The sequence below is a fragment of the Manduca sexta genome, chromosome 28 (genome assembly GCF_014839805.1).
Source record: "Manduca sexta isolate Smith_Timp_Sample1 chromosome 28, JHU_Msex_v1.0, whole genome shotgun sequence".
NCBI lineage: Eukaryota > Metazoa > Arthropoda > Insecta > Lepidoptera > Sphingidae > Manduca > Manduca sexta.
Genome location: NC_051142.1, coordinates 12,403,596 through 12,419,110, shown reverse-complemented (window position 1 = coordinate 12,419,110; position 15,515 = coordinate 12,403,596). Strand labels below are relative to the sequence as shown.

At 33.4% G+C, this 15,515-nt stretch overlaps 1 protein-coding gene across 1 annotated transcript; it reads left to right on the top strand.

Annotated features, from left to right (window-relative positions):
* The first annotated feature begins 240 nt into the window (after window positions 1–240).
* Window positions 241–15,264, top strand: LOC115442086. The gene is made up of 12 exons (XM_030167056.2): window positions 241–474; window positions 828–893; window positions 8,642–8,838; window positions 9,496–9,556; window positions 9,773–9,807; window positions 9,918–9,930; window positions 10,288–10,322; window positions 11,292–11,334; window positions 11,799–11,839; window positions 12,867–13,068; window positions 13,740–13,847; window positions 15,223–15,264. The coding sequence occupies exons 1-12, from the start codon at window positions 442–444 to the stop codon at window positions 15,244–15,246; spliced, it is 858 nt and encodes a 285-aa protein (XP_030022916.2). The 5' UTR covers window positions 241–441; the 3' UTR covers window positions 15,247–15,264.
* The last annotated feature ends 251 nt before the right edge of the window (window positions 15,265–15,515 follow it).

Sequence of the window (15,515 nt, the reverse complement as noted above, 5' to 3'; positions counted from 1 at the left end):
AATACTAGCATGAGATAAAGATGTTTATAAAGTTCAAAAGAATACTTAAAAAGATTAATGATGTAAATATAAATGTTGAAAAACGGTCTTAAGTGATTTTATTGTTATTTAAGAAAGTATACAAATACTGAATAATATTCTAGACTGACTTCACATGAATTATGTACTAAGAAATTACGTACTCTAAATGGTGGCATTATATTACCAGCTGATCGTTCGGCAAATATAAAATTTCTGCAAACTCAAACCGAAGCATACATTATTATTATAATTTTATGCCGTATTCTCCTATTACGAACACGTGTTTCAAATCCTTGCAAAAATACATATTTCACGGTATGCCTTTAATGTAGCTACTGAATGGATTGTTGAAACGAGGTTCTCGTTATTTGACTTTAAAATTAGAAATGGTAGATTTTTTGAAATATTTTCAAAGATACCATGGAGTGGACTGTTAGTTATTTCATTTTGTTCGTGAGTACTTGAAATGTTCTACTTAAATTGATCATTATGGATATCGAAAAAAAAAGATTATCTTAGTCTTGAGAAGCAAAGATATTTAATTCGTATTTATCAGAGCAAAAATCTGAAACTATGTAATGTATATTTTTAATAGACCATATAGAATAGATAATATATATTTTTTTAAATCGCTGATAGACCAAATACACCCAAATTCCAATTTTATTCCTTAAAGAGTTGTGTCGCGATAGGTGAATATTCTGTAATATGAGAAATAAATTGTGCTTATACTGCGCACGTATAATGTTTCTCCTTTTAGGTTTAGCCAAAATTTACCCAGGATGACGATTTCAAATTTCTTCCAGCTATGTCTCTCCACACAAGCAGCTGACCATGATCTCATACTAAACAGAATAATTGATATCATTCAGGTAAGTAATAAATATTTCGGGTTCAAGGATCATGCATGTTATGAACCAATTGTTGCTATCGCAATAAGCTGGATTTCTATACATTAAATACTCGCAAATCTTTTGTAGTAGTATATAGCTGTAATGGTGTTACCAATAAGATTAAATAATCTATGAGAAATGAGGAATCAGAGTAAAACAATAATCCTTCGTCATTATAAATCTTAATAACATCCAATAATCTGAACTCACTTTAAAAACCTTGTGTCATGAGTATTAGGGATTACAAGAGATTTAAGCGTCACAATATCCATAACCAGGACATTTATCTCGAAGCAGGTATCAAATCCGTTATCTTCCTTGGTAATAATTTCGTATTCATTAATATTTTTGGATGAAACTTTATACCTTTCAATTCTTATTTTGGTTTGATTAAAATTCTATTCAAAGATAATTGGAATACCTAAAATATCTATTGGGATATGTTTAACGTAAATGATCATAATGAAATTACCGATAATTGCGCAGACAAATTAACTTATGATTTCAAAGTTAATGTGTTCAATCGCTGCATTGATAAGTAATTGTTGCTAATTGATATTAATGATTGTGCGAGAGGTTTTAAGTCAGGCGCGAAATATTCTGTAATTAATTTAAATTTATAAAAATTGGAAGCGACGGTTCTTTAAACAAATTTTTAACCTTTTTTTTCTATTATTTAAATTGTCAATAGCATTATGGAGTATAAATATTTGTTCTTTTCTTTTATGTTTTGCAAAAACAAAAAATCAAAACAAGCGGGAACCCTTTTCTTCTTACTTAATGTGTTCCTTCCTTAGTTAGTAGTTTCAATACCATTTAATCCGAAATCTATTGAAAACTGTATCCGTCGTGATTGTAGCTTTTGATAGTGAATTTGATAGTTTAGGTTTACTTGATAATAATATATAAATAATAATAATATGCTGATATTATAATACTGTATTATAATACTGTCCCACTGCTGGACACGGGCCTCCTCTACTACTAGGAAAAAATATAATATTTATGTTAAGTGGAAAACATCACTGCTGGCTTATTTTTTCGCAATTCGTAATATTTCTGCACCTATTGCATTTATAACATTATTATAATGATATGATGCTTGTATCTCGTGAAATGCCACTCCCCACGATCTAAAAGTACTACTTTCGCTTCATATACTGTAATTATTCACTTCATTCATTACCCTCGATTTTGGGTCACTCTCGATATATACATGTGCGAAGGCAGTCTTGAGTACAACTATTCTTTTACTCATAAAAGTATACCCAAAATATTTTGTAACGATTAAATTACCTATTCTCTCATGTGCTAATTGTTGCCAGTATTAAAACACGTAGAAAATTCGCATTTAGTCGTCGCATTTACTCTTAAGACTTAAGTCTTGAAACAATATGGTAAATATCGTGAACACGTCTATTATAAACGTTAATCTTCTATCGACACCAGCACCGGGAAACCCGATCACTGCTAACTTTGTTAGACGCAGCGCACGGATAACTTTGTTGCCATCTTGAGAGCTATATTTAAGGATAATCATAGATTTGACGTTACTTAAGCGATTATATTCTATTATTTCCATCATTAATTTGCACTTGCACCAGGACCATTATTTTGCACTTATTATACACAGTTCTAAACCAAGAAGTATTGTCTTCTCCTCTTCTGTATATGCATACAAAAACAATATTATTGAACGCATAAAATACTGCTCGAAGACTTCAGAAACTTAGCACCAGTCACATGTGCCACGTCCATTTGATATACTATAAACATCTTGATACCAAGCAATCTCGATCGATTTTATGTTAAACTTGTTATGTGCCTGCATAAACCTAATGGCTGTTGCACAACGTGTCACTAACCTGGTTAAGTTTAGGAGTGGTTTGGATAACTCCTTGAGACCCGGTCGGCAAATTTGTCTACATACATTTTATAGAATTTCGTAAGGTGAAAGGCTAGGTTGATTAAAGAAAATTGGTCTTTTGATAGTGTATTTGGACTGTGCACTGCGAAGTAGTGGCTGACACTCCTAAGTCGAGCAACTAAAATTTGTTCATACATAGCATCACGCTTTTTTCCTATTTGAGGCAGGTAGAGGCGTAACACATCCACATTTCACCACCTATGTTATTTTCATTTTATAGCGAGCTGGCCTATTGTCACTTACCGGTAAATCCCGAGACTTCGAATACTAAGTAGGAAATCCCAATACAACTTTGGCGGAACCAGGATTTGATTCCAAAACCTCAGTACTATAGTCGTAGCGCACACGCCATATACGCCGTTACCGAAGCAGTCAGTTACATTTGTAAGTGTTTTCAATTAAAAAGAACATATCTGGGTTCTAATACACAACAGTCACAGGCGTACCGTATGTCATGTCTTAGCGCGATGCAACTTTGAAAGAAATAAGAAATAAATTTATTTTCCAAAAAGTTACACAAATTATACCAATTAGCAACGATGTCCACACTAGGCTATGCCTGTATCGTGGACATCAAAAACAAAGTTTAATAGGAGAAACCATATACCATCTAAATTGTAGAACATAAATTTTAATAAAATTAAAAAAGAAAACAAAAACAATAAAAATTCTAACACAAATAAATAATTATACAGAAATTTAAAACTAAAAACACAGTTGAAAAATTTTAAGTGGACGACCTGCAGAAGTAGGAGCCTCGGAGTGTGTATGCGTGTGTGTAAGTGTGAGTGTAAGTGTATGTGTGAGTGTGTGTGTATCTGAAAGAATCTGAAACCTGCATAGTGCCACGGAGATAAAGGCGTGAGTTAATATTTTCTAAGAGCAATATTCCCAGCAAACCAAATTGCTTGTTTGCTGAACTTGCTTTTGCTTTATTTATATTTCCATATAACATTAATCATGGAGTGAAAACTTACTTTAGCAAATGCGAATTCGTCCTTATATTGTCGTCGTAACTTGAATTTTGCGATATTAAAGTTTTATACTTTTACGTAGTCTATTATCACTTGCCTCACATTTCCTATCTCAATTAATTCTTTAGTACTCTAATATATTGCTAAAATACAGCTCTGCTATATATATGTAATTGTTTTTCGTCAGGGTTTCTCGCAATAGCGCCTAGCATTTTATTCCCGACACTATACGGTTTCGAATAGGTTCTTACCAATTTTTCCTTCCATATGTTGCAAAACTAGTTTAAGATTTGCCATAATGTTTATTCAATGAAAGCGGAGTGATATTACACTGACCGAAATAAAGACAAAACATCTTTTCAACCAGCTCAAAAGTTTGTTTAGAATAATAATGTAACGTAAATAATGAAAGGCATTAGAGATATTGACTCTATTTTTTTTTCTTCCTGCCATTATTACCATTGAGCATTGCTATTTGATGTTCTTGTAAATCATTTACCACATATGCATCAGGTTTATTATTAAACTCGGTCGATAGCTCAAAGTTAACCCTTTTTAGGGCATCCAAACTGGATAATTAAAAGTGGCGATAGCCTAGTTGGTTGTGGAAGGGACTGCCGAGACGATGCCCGCTGGTTCAAAATCCCAAGGGCACACATCTCTGACTTTTCTAAAATTATGTGTGTTTTCTTTGTGAATTATCGCTTGCTTTAACGGTGAAGGAAAACATCGTGAGGAATCCTGCATGCCTGAGAAGTTCTCTATAGGAATTTCGATGCTGTGTAAAGTCTACCGATTCGCACTAGGCTAACGTGGTGAACTAAAGTCTAATCCCTCTCAGTAGTAGAGGAGGCCCGTGCCCAACAGTGGGACCCAGGGACAGTATATAATACAGGGCTGATATTATTATATTATTATAAACTTGATAAATAGTCTTGGTAGTAGTCTCAGATACTACTCGTACACCTTTTATACAGTTGTACTGGTTTTGACATTATATGGCTATAATTAACAGAAATGAATAAATTGCATCAACTCAAATCTACAAATCTCAAGCAATCTCCACTCTCCGCAACACTGATATCTTTTACAAATGGTAATAAAGCAATTAATGACTTTTATTCAATTAAAATTCAATTTTTATTTCATAAAATATATTTAAATAAACGAATGTTCCATCGGTTACACCAATCAGAGACAAAAAATGCATAGAGATGGGACTAGAATAAAGATGTACACTGACTGGTGAGATGTCTATGGGGCACAGGTTATTGCGTTTACTCCAAAAATAGAAGTATATTTAAGCCTTTGCTACAAACATAAAGGAAATTTTTATGTTAGCTTCATCGATTTATTTGAGTCCATAACGTCCACTGGACCGGACAAACTAACGATAAATAAACATGGTGTCTCTTTGATCGCTGCAACGTCAAAGTATTTGGTATTACTCTTGTTAGATCGAGTAATGTGTTTATACATGTTTTTAAATGAGATATTAGGTTGAAAGGTATACTTGGTAAATGAAGTATATGACTTATTAATCCTTATTAACTTGCTCTTGCTTTGGGAAAATGTTTGTTTAAAGTGATTGCAGACGGCTGAACGGATTTGTAGGAAATTTGGCGCTGAGATAGGCCATATCCTGGATTAAAATATAGGCACTTTTGTCCTGCCAATTTGCCCCTATCTAAATATTTTTTTTTTTTTTTTAAATAGATGCCTTCGTACAGTAGTTAATGGAGCTTTGTAGCGGGAATGGTTTTTTTACGCTCGCAAATGCTCGAGCATCATATAGTGTTACATATAATTAACATAAATTCATAAAAAAAATAATAGAAAAAACTAGTCAATGACTTATAGAGGATTAACGAATTTGTACACAGTACAAATTATGGTCCAGGTATCAAAGGATTGTCAGTAAGAATTTTTATGACATATACTTAGGAATCTTGGAATAAGTATTCTCTTGGAATAAGTTTGACGATTATAACGGTAAATAAATATAAGCAAATTGTTTTTTTTTTTAATGGTGATTTGAAACTAAAACAATATCAATAGCTAAAGATAAGCTTGTAGGTAATTAAAAAGTGGATAGTTGTTTATTTAAATTTATCTTCAATCTATGACTTTTACCCCCTAGGAGTAGGCAAGGGCGCAACTAGTGCATCCACTTTTCGTCGTGTGTATTCCGCCCCATGATATGACAGGAGGCGAGCCTCTCGTCATATCAGGCACATACTGAAGACTCTTGTTTGATACTTAGTATAAAAACCCAATATTATGGCCGCCCCCAGATCGAACCCAAGACCTAAGCATTACAGTCGCACTGTATCACCACATAGACAGTCAACTCCAAATTTCCCTAAATATTATGGTATATTCTCTGCTTGGGCGCGAGATTATTTACTAGCGTATAGTATAATATTGAAATCAATTAGCAAGACCAAAATTTCAAATACATTGCTGCATAATTGGTTACGGTTTAACTAATCCAAACAACTACAACTAATATTTTAGATTACTGAGCATATTAGCCCGCATTGAACCACAAATGAAGGCAAACAATTTAATTACATTAATTTATCCACAATCAACGCTCTGCGCAGTCGTTTAAAACCACAACTGCACACAAAACTTATCTAAATAACTCGCACAAACAAACTATTGTTCATCCGTATATACAATAGTTTGAAATGCATTGTTTCCTGAGCCAATGTTTCTGTAGGAGGGCTAAATCCTTTTATCTTGCAAGCAAATTACCAGTGACTGGAGGGTAGAGTGGTGGCCGAGCGAACTATATACCTCGAACTATAAAACAGCTATTTGTCACTTGCGAAATGTCAACTGGCGACTCGCTCCGATGAAATATTACAGTTCAAGCACTTTAAAGTAATTTGATAAAAGTTTTTTCGAATGAAGATAAATATTAACATGACGAATTACTTAAATTTAAATGTTTCAAAAGTGTTTAACTTGTTAATATTAAAATATAAGAAAACATAGCTGTTGAAACATACAGTTAAAGTAATAAAAGGTATATACTATCTAATTATATCTATATATTATAATGTCCTGCTAGATGAATATTAAATAGTCGGTATTTTTGTAACTCAAGTCGAGTCTAGATTGATAAAATAACGTGCAATGTGCTAATAGTTCTATATGGCGTTAACATTGCATTTCGCCGAAGTGTGAAGGAGCACTTAGGCCGATAGAATTATGGTGACTATCAAGAGCTATAATGTGTCTGCCGTTCAATATTTTACGTTGACTGCATTTTCTATACTATTTTTGAACGTTAACTGTTTGATATTTTTTCTTTGTGTTTATCGCATGATCTATATCTCGGAAAATATACTTTATTTACATTGTTCGAAATAAGACAGAATGTGTAAAGCATATCAAATAACGTAAGACGATAAATGTGAAAGTTTCGATCATTAATAATGCTTATAAAATAATGCCATTCCGTATTCTTCGCGCCTCTCTCATCGAAATCGAAATACAAAGTTCTTGTTTTAGCGTTATACTATGATTTGGCGTTTTTATTTAGTCATTACATTTTTATTATGTAATAATATGTTTTGTGAACAAACTTATTATACACTTATGGATGTTGCATTTCATTTTGAACCATCGTAGTTGTCTAGAATCTAGATAAATCGGCACGTCACACGTACTGAACATGCACATAGGCTCTATCCAATGCAAATGAATATCTTTTTATATGAATCGCGCGCCATCTAAGCCACATAGTAAAAGCCACGAGTATGCAAAAACACAAATTTCACTCCCAAGAACTTGGTATTATATAACACTATACTACACCCACCCACCAGCTCCATTAAATACTAAGTTTCACCAGTCTGTGGACAGGCTGTAATATCCTTTAGATCAAAACACAATAGTGCCTACAAAGCCGCTTGGTAATAGACAATGCATTACTACGAAGAGACCGGCGTACAAAGACCTATGAAGCTCTATTAAAACTTTACTAAGCACATGAGTCACTTTCCACGGCCAACACTGCACAACGCGAGTGCAAAACTTCGACTTAGCATTCCTTTGTTTCATTGTATTGGCCAAAATTGTTTTGTCTATAAAAGTTATGAACCCACTCAGAGTTCACTGTTCGTATATTGTATTTCTTTGTAGAGTCAAGCTTGCGGGCAACATGTTATGATGAATATTAATTAATTACGCTTTTAAACGGTTGGATGTATACGTAGTCATATTAATTACTTGACATTCCAATTCACTAAAGTATAGAGTTAATTGCAATAAACATTTACAATCATTGTTTGAGTAGGAAACAAAAATAGATTTTTTTATATTGAGCCACGAGAAGGACAAAACCTTTAGGCTATTTACATACTGTAGGATCAAAATAATTCAATAAAAGAAGCGTGCAAATTACAAGTTTTTAGTATATTGATGCTGACTGATCAATGGTCTCCACTAAAAATAAACAGCTATAATTATAACTCCATACATAATCTCAATTTGGGTTCTATACTTATAAGTGATAATAATAATAATAGAAGTCCTTATTGCACGACCAATAAAACATACAGAAAAAACATAGAAGAAAACAAATACAAGACATGGTTACATAATGGGCGGTCTTATATTAATATCGATTTCTTATAAGCGACAACCTTTGGATGGACAGAAACAAGTGTAGATTTCGTACGTTACTATATAAATTATACTAACTGCGCTTGATATTATTAAATTTGAGTTCTGAATGTCGTGTGCGAATTTTAATAGGTGATTTTGCCGGAGTTTATTACCCGTGGAGAATTCTAAACTGTTCATTTTCACAGCGGAGGAACTTTCTAGAACGCGAACCACTGATACTAGGTGTGCCTCAAGATCCAGAAGATTTGCCAGAGGCAGAACCAATATTGCCGGGGCACACACTAATCCGACCAGCAAGAGGCATGCTTAAATCATCAGTGAAGTTCCCACAAAAAGATTACGGCAATCTTGTGTACGGAAATCTTGATAATTTGGGTATAACGTACGTATATATATTACTAAACAACATGACAAAACAAGAGTCAACTTGTTGGTAAATGCCGGCTTAGTTTTTAATAATAATATCTAAAGCTGTAGATTATAAAACAATTCATAGTATTGCACTTGATATCTTAGGGGCCGTTCAAGTATTACGTAACGCAATTTGGAGGGAAGGAGGGGTCTTGTAAAACGTTACGATGCGTAACAGGCGCTTGGGGTTCGTACAACGCGTTATGTAACATTGGATTTTTTATTTAAAAACAATAACAAAGGTACCTATATGTTAGCGATTTTCCGAAAAAAAATGTAATCTTAGTTACATAACTTTTTGAGGGTGGACGAGGGTGTACAGGAAAATTACGGCGCGTTACATTGGGGGATGGGGCGTCAAAAATGTGAAAAAATTGCGTTACGTAACACTTGAACGGCCCCTTAAGACATTAACATGAGACAACTTACAAAATTTACGTAGAATTACGATTTCCTTCAAATTGGAGTACAACTTTAAAATGTTGGCGATAAAAAAAAATTATAGCTAGTAACCACCAATTTAGACTCGAATACGGACGAATAAATGTACTAATAAAATAAATTTTATCGCAAAAAAACATTTACGTGGTATTAAATAAATCATAAAATAATCCACACCTTTTTACAGATATGGAAAAAGTGGTTACAGAACATTGTATACAGGTTTTAGGAAAGCTAACGATTTATTGGTATGATATATTTATATATAATATATTACACGTATGATTTATGGATAATTAATTGCGCTCGGTATATGTATTTATTCCCGACTGGATGGGAAATACAACATAAAAAAAGCCTGTCCGCGATTCTGTTGGGCAAGCTGCGTGACAAAATAACTTGATGCGTTCCTTTTAAATTTATAATCATAACTGGGTTTTTATATAACTCGTTATACTTTTCAGGAAAATTTGTTACACGTAATGAAGAATACAAATAGGTTAGATTTTGTACATTTACTTCAATATATTTTGTAATTTCTTCCATTACTTTGTTGATTTCTTTATACAGAGTTAGGTCTCTGTTATAATATTTTGAGTGTTTTTACAGAAAACCAACAATAGTAAGTATAATCTGCGAATAACATCAGCCGATGTAAAATAATTAGAGACTATATTTAGCAATCGCTTACTGATTGACGAAGTTTATTAATCAGTGTTTTAATTAATGGAACGTTTGTCGCTCTCTTCCGTACGTCAAGGAACTTGAGAGTCAAACATGGCGCTGATTAAAATTAATCACTGATTAAAAGTGATTAATTTATTAAGCTTCATTTTCAGAAAGGATGACGGAATTAGCACGTTTATATCCCCGAAGGGTGTAGGGAATTGAACAGTACAATACTTTTTATAATAAAAGAAAATTGACAAATTCCTAAAAATTTAAATGAGAGGTTGTGAAGTTTCTGATTTTGTCACAGGTTATTATCAAAATTGATGACGACGAAACGAGATTGTAAGTTATATTTTAACAGTCTTTTACATAATATTTTGGAGTTACAAATATTAGACGATTTAGCGAAGCTGCAATTCGCAGGAACTAAATCGCCACTCTACTTTCAAATCTTAGAAATAGGAAAGTTATTTAATTATTTGTTGAAAATAAACGCAGGTACTGCTGCATTAATTTGACAACATTTAGCACACAGATATACTAAAATTGGTTGTTAACTATTGTATGTAAAAGGAATCGTGCGGGCGGAGCCGCAGTAAAACTAGTTCTAAACAATGCACACAGATACGTTTTATCCCGGAAAAGGCAGGCAGAGACTCAACACATGCATCCATTTTTGCCGTTGGTATTCCGTCCCATAATGTGATAGGGAGCAACCCTAATGCCAGAATACCTGTCTGAGTAGAAAAACCCAATATCAATAACCCGACCCGAGTATCGAACCCGCGACATTAGCACTGCACTCGTACATACATGTACGCCGCCGAGGCAGTACTAGACAATGCATACGTAGTATCACGCCTCTATTGCACAAGGGTAGGCAGAGACTATGGATTGCCACTTTGCACTATTCTTTCATACTTCTCGCGTTTCTTCCACCTTCATCTATCTTTTCATGCATTCCCGCCGGTTCCGGGTACTTTTGACCTGTACTCCATTAAATGAAGTATTTATTATTGCTTTACTAAGAATGTCAGATATATGACATTCGAAGGTTCGGTGCGGTCTACCCCGGCTCTTCCATCCACATTCGCCTTCTAAACCCTCTTTGTCAGTGTCATATTATCATCCATCCTCTCCAAACTAGAGAATATCTTTGGTATAAATCCATATACAGACAAAATAAAAAAATATAGCATAATAATATCAACCACTAGTTTTACCGCGAAAAACTATTTTCTAGATCATAACTGAATTGTATCAATTGAATTTATAGGTTAAGCTTTCATAAAAATATTTTTATCATTCCAGACAGGGAATATCGCTAGAAAGCCATCTCGCAAATCCTGATCAAGTTAGTATTACTTTATTATTTTTCTTGCTCTATTCTTGAGATAGGGTTGCAAAGTATTTTTCCTAAAGTAATAAGATATTCGTAATCTTGATGAAAAAATATAGGTTAATAAAGAAAGTAAAAGAAAACATAACATGCGTTAATCTGATCATTTTATATTTTTTGTAGATTTTAACATCAACAATTTGTGACGCAAAAATAATAATAATAAATTTATATTAAGAATTAATTAATTTTTACTCTACTCTAATTAATACTCCAATAAATGAAGTATTTATTATTTATTTGTTTAATGAACAGGCATAGACCAAAGATAGGAATAAGACAAGATAACAAGGAAATAAACAATATTATAATACTGTTTATCTTTTTGAAATTGAGGTGTGTAGGTAACTATTTCCATATTTTGGAGTTTTACATGAAATAGAGCTACCCATTTCCTAATATTTATTTTGATATAACAGGAAACGGAAGAAGAAAACGACGCAAGTGAAATTTTAGACGAGTAAGTGTGATGTTTGCCACTTCGTGCGACATCAGATATTTCTTTTATAACGGTTTTTCCTGGTACTTGATAGAAACGAGAATATCTACTTGTTTACTTTTACTTTGTTTATTGACTCGTATATTTTTTAAATAAAAAAAATATACACCGATAGTTATTATTAATAAAAGAAATGAGGTACGTAGAACATGCAAAACATTACTTATGTGTAGTAAGAATTTTAGGTATATGTAAAAGACAAAAAAGAAGAAATAAGGTATGTAGAAAAGGTAAGAGAGACAAATATTCGTAATCAGTCTTACTTATAAATTTGTTTTGGCTGTCATAAACATCACCGGTTTCCTATTTAACACCTTGTTAAGAGGCAAGATGGTTTAGACTTACAGCTGATCAAGTCAATTTGTGTTTTAACTAAGCACAGTTTTGCAAAATTTATATAAATAAGACTGAATATGTACAGACTGAATTTAATTAAAAATATATTATTGATAAAGCAATGACGAGTTAAAGTTTTTATAGATCCTGCATAAAATGACGGCCACAACATGTAGTAACAAATACTATGTACATCTCACTTCTGATTAATATATGTTAATGAATACTAAATGTACGTAAGAAACGATTTTAATGAATCACAATAATACATAGTAAAAGCTATCAAGTTGTCAATTAATGAATGGACTAGAAAACCAGAATTATATATCAATGTAATTTTTTACCAAAAATTTCTATTTGAGGCATAATTTTATGACATTGTATTTTTTTATCCAATATATGTTCGCTACAATATCTCCTGGGTAGGTATATAGGAGATAGAGTGATCATCGGACGGAATTGTGCACCGTGGCCGAAATTCGACTATAGGGGAATCATTTATTAAAAATCAATGATTATTAAAAATTATAAACCGAATATCAAAATGAAGACGTATTTTTTAAAATTTGTTCATATTTAACTTTTCCTACGAATAACTATAGTTTAATAATTGAAATATCACCTTTAAAAGTAGTTTATTGTTTGTTAATAGTGAGAAGTCAGTGGAATCAAATGGAAACTACAGAAGAAAATTAGCACATTCTAGAAGCAAGTTTAGAAATCGAGAAAGGATGTATAGCAGCAGTAGTTCTGCGACCGAATCGTCAGAGTCCTCCGACTACGAGAAGAATCCTGGCAACCCCTACACCGTCCATAAAAATAAATACTTACAGAACTGGCTTTGGAATCATGTGGCAAGTTTTTGAATTTGTCTGAGCAAGACTTTAACATTCTTCCCAGGGCCGTTACGTATGCGTCGAAGAAGACCACCGCGGGTTTTGGTTGGTATGCCGGTGTAGTGTATTGAGTTAGAGACTCGGTCCAATGTTCGCTCGGATGATGCTATAGTCCCAACTATCGACATTGGGCCGTAACACTGGTGAAACCAACATAGCCGTTCCACTTACCCCTCAAGTTATGGTAACGCGATTTTTTTTTGATAAATAAAGGACATTCTTAATTTGATCCAGAAGGTAGTCAGTGGAGTTGTGTTCTTTCTTCAGTTTTCTGGTTACATTTTGCCTATCTCGCAATATGAATAATGTTATTTTAATGTTCTGCGGAAATGGAGCTATTGATGAATAATAATGTTTCCGATGTCTTTAAATAATGTCTTTTTAATATTACTTTTTACGTTTTATAGGTATACATGTGGATACCACCACGCATGCCTACGCTTTATTTCCTGATCAATCCATTTTCTTCTGAGATTATTGGCAAAATATATTTCAGTCTTTAATTTCCATCAAAATCCACTTTCAAACGCGCTTGAAGACATTGCAATATCTAACCAGTATTTCTTCAACCATTTGAAAGGCAATAAATATCACAGAGGAACAGCTGCTCACGATTCCTTATTTCACAGATGGACGGCGATCACATGAACGTAAACCCATTCGCACCTCAACTAAAAGGCAGCGGCCCGTCCGGAGCTGAAATATTCTTTGGCAGAAAATGGTGGTATTTCAATCAGGTATATCTCTTTCTAGTGTTTTAGCTAGAAAAACTACCAAATCTAAGCCATCTTTTTGTAGTATATTTTCTTCAGTAATATTATACCTGGTATAATTTATTGAAGATGAAGTAAATGGCCAAGTATCATTTGATGTTTATCATTGACAACCATTAAGATTTATCAAAAAAAAAGAAAGCTATAGATATACCAAAAGAATCATTGATGGATTTGGATTGGATTGGACAATTGGATTGAATTGCACGATTTCTATAATGGCATTGGCCAAACTTTACACCACTGGCTATCCTTTCATGACTAGGCTTCGAATTAAAATGCTACAATTTATGTCTAAATGCTTACAAATATATATTTGTCAGTATCATATGATACTCCTAATGACTTTGATTAGGAACCTATGGATGTCGCTATTAGACTACAGATTATACTCATAAGGGAAAATTTTGGTTATAATATAAAATATCTCCATTCCTGGAAAATAAAATTAAGGTATCGATATTGTTTAGACCGGCGTCAATTTATAACCAATTAAAATTAAGAAGTCTAACGGTTGGCCTAGATAGGCCACGTGTAATTAATTTTTGGTAATTTATATTATACAAGCTATTTTCGTTTTTATTTTATATTTACACATAAAAAATACGTTGTACTATTTATTAAAAAGCAGTCCTAGAAATTGATTACGTGAAGGTCCATTGATTAACGTCTACATTCTTAGACGAATTGTTTCTGCCGGCCCTTAAAAATGATGTGGACTGAAAATAATTTGCATTGGTATAATAAGAATTTTTATATCGAAACCCACAGCTGCTTCACGTCAGGTATTTTGTGAAACAGATGTATAATTTTTTACTCCGTGGTGTAGTTGTATTACGGTGCAACGGCAGTGCTGAGGTCTCTGGTTCGATCCCTGAGTCAGACAGTGATATTGAGTTTTTCTGCTCAGTATCAGCCTGGAGGCTGGAATTTGTACCCGATATGGGTAAGGCTTGCCCTCTATTACTTCATGGGATGGAGGATGGCTGAAAGTGGGTGCACCAGACACGCCTTAACCTACCCCTTCCGGGATAAATTGCGTGTGTATTACCCGGTCAAACCTTGGTAGACTAGCTTCAAACAAAGCACTGACTACTTCATAAAATTCCTATCAAACCATTATTGTTTGTTAGTTGTATAAATTACCTAATTTAAGATTAAGTAACATGTAACTTTAAATTTAATTGTTATCCTATAGGAGTGGGATTATCGCTTCAGCGATAAAGGTCCTAAATAAATAGAAAAAAATGTTTATTTACAGGAACAGTTATGATCAAAGTTCAAAACAATTCGCCGCCAGTGTTCTAAAATTTGTTAACATTATTTACATATTTTTCAGGACGATTACAAACCGATGGGGTGATTAAAATACTTTAAAACAATCCGAAAGCGTTTCAATTATATCCAGAAGGGTTTCGGAGAAGCGATATTTGGGCGTCGTCCCACACGAACGCCTCCGCAGTTAGCGAAATTAAAAGTTTCGCAGTCACACAATCCCACACATGAGATGTGGTTAAATTAATTTATTGTACCCGTGGGTTGTGCTTAGAATAGCAAGTCTAATAAGACGGTGGTTGGACACGTTGTAGCAGTAATGTGTTTTACTAGATTTTGCTTCTGACTTTGCCGGCG

Bases quoted from the DNA above. Each gene is read 5' to 3' on its own strand.
- LOC115442086 (XM_030167056.2), top strand. From the start codon at position 442: ATGGAGTGGACTGTTAGTTATTTCATTTTGTTC. The intron at 11,335-11,798 runs GTTAGTATTACT...TTGATATAACAG, and splicing joins ATCTCGCAAATCCTGATCAA to GAAACGGAAGAAGAAAACGA. The intron at 13,069-13,739 runs GCAAGTTTTTGA...CTTATTTCACAG, and splicing joins ACTGGCTTTGGAATCATGTG to ATGGACGGCGATCACATGAA.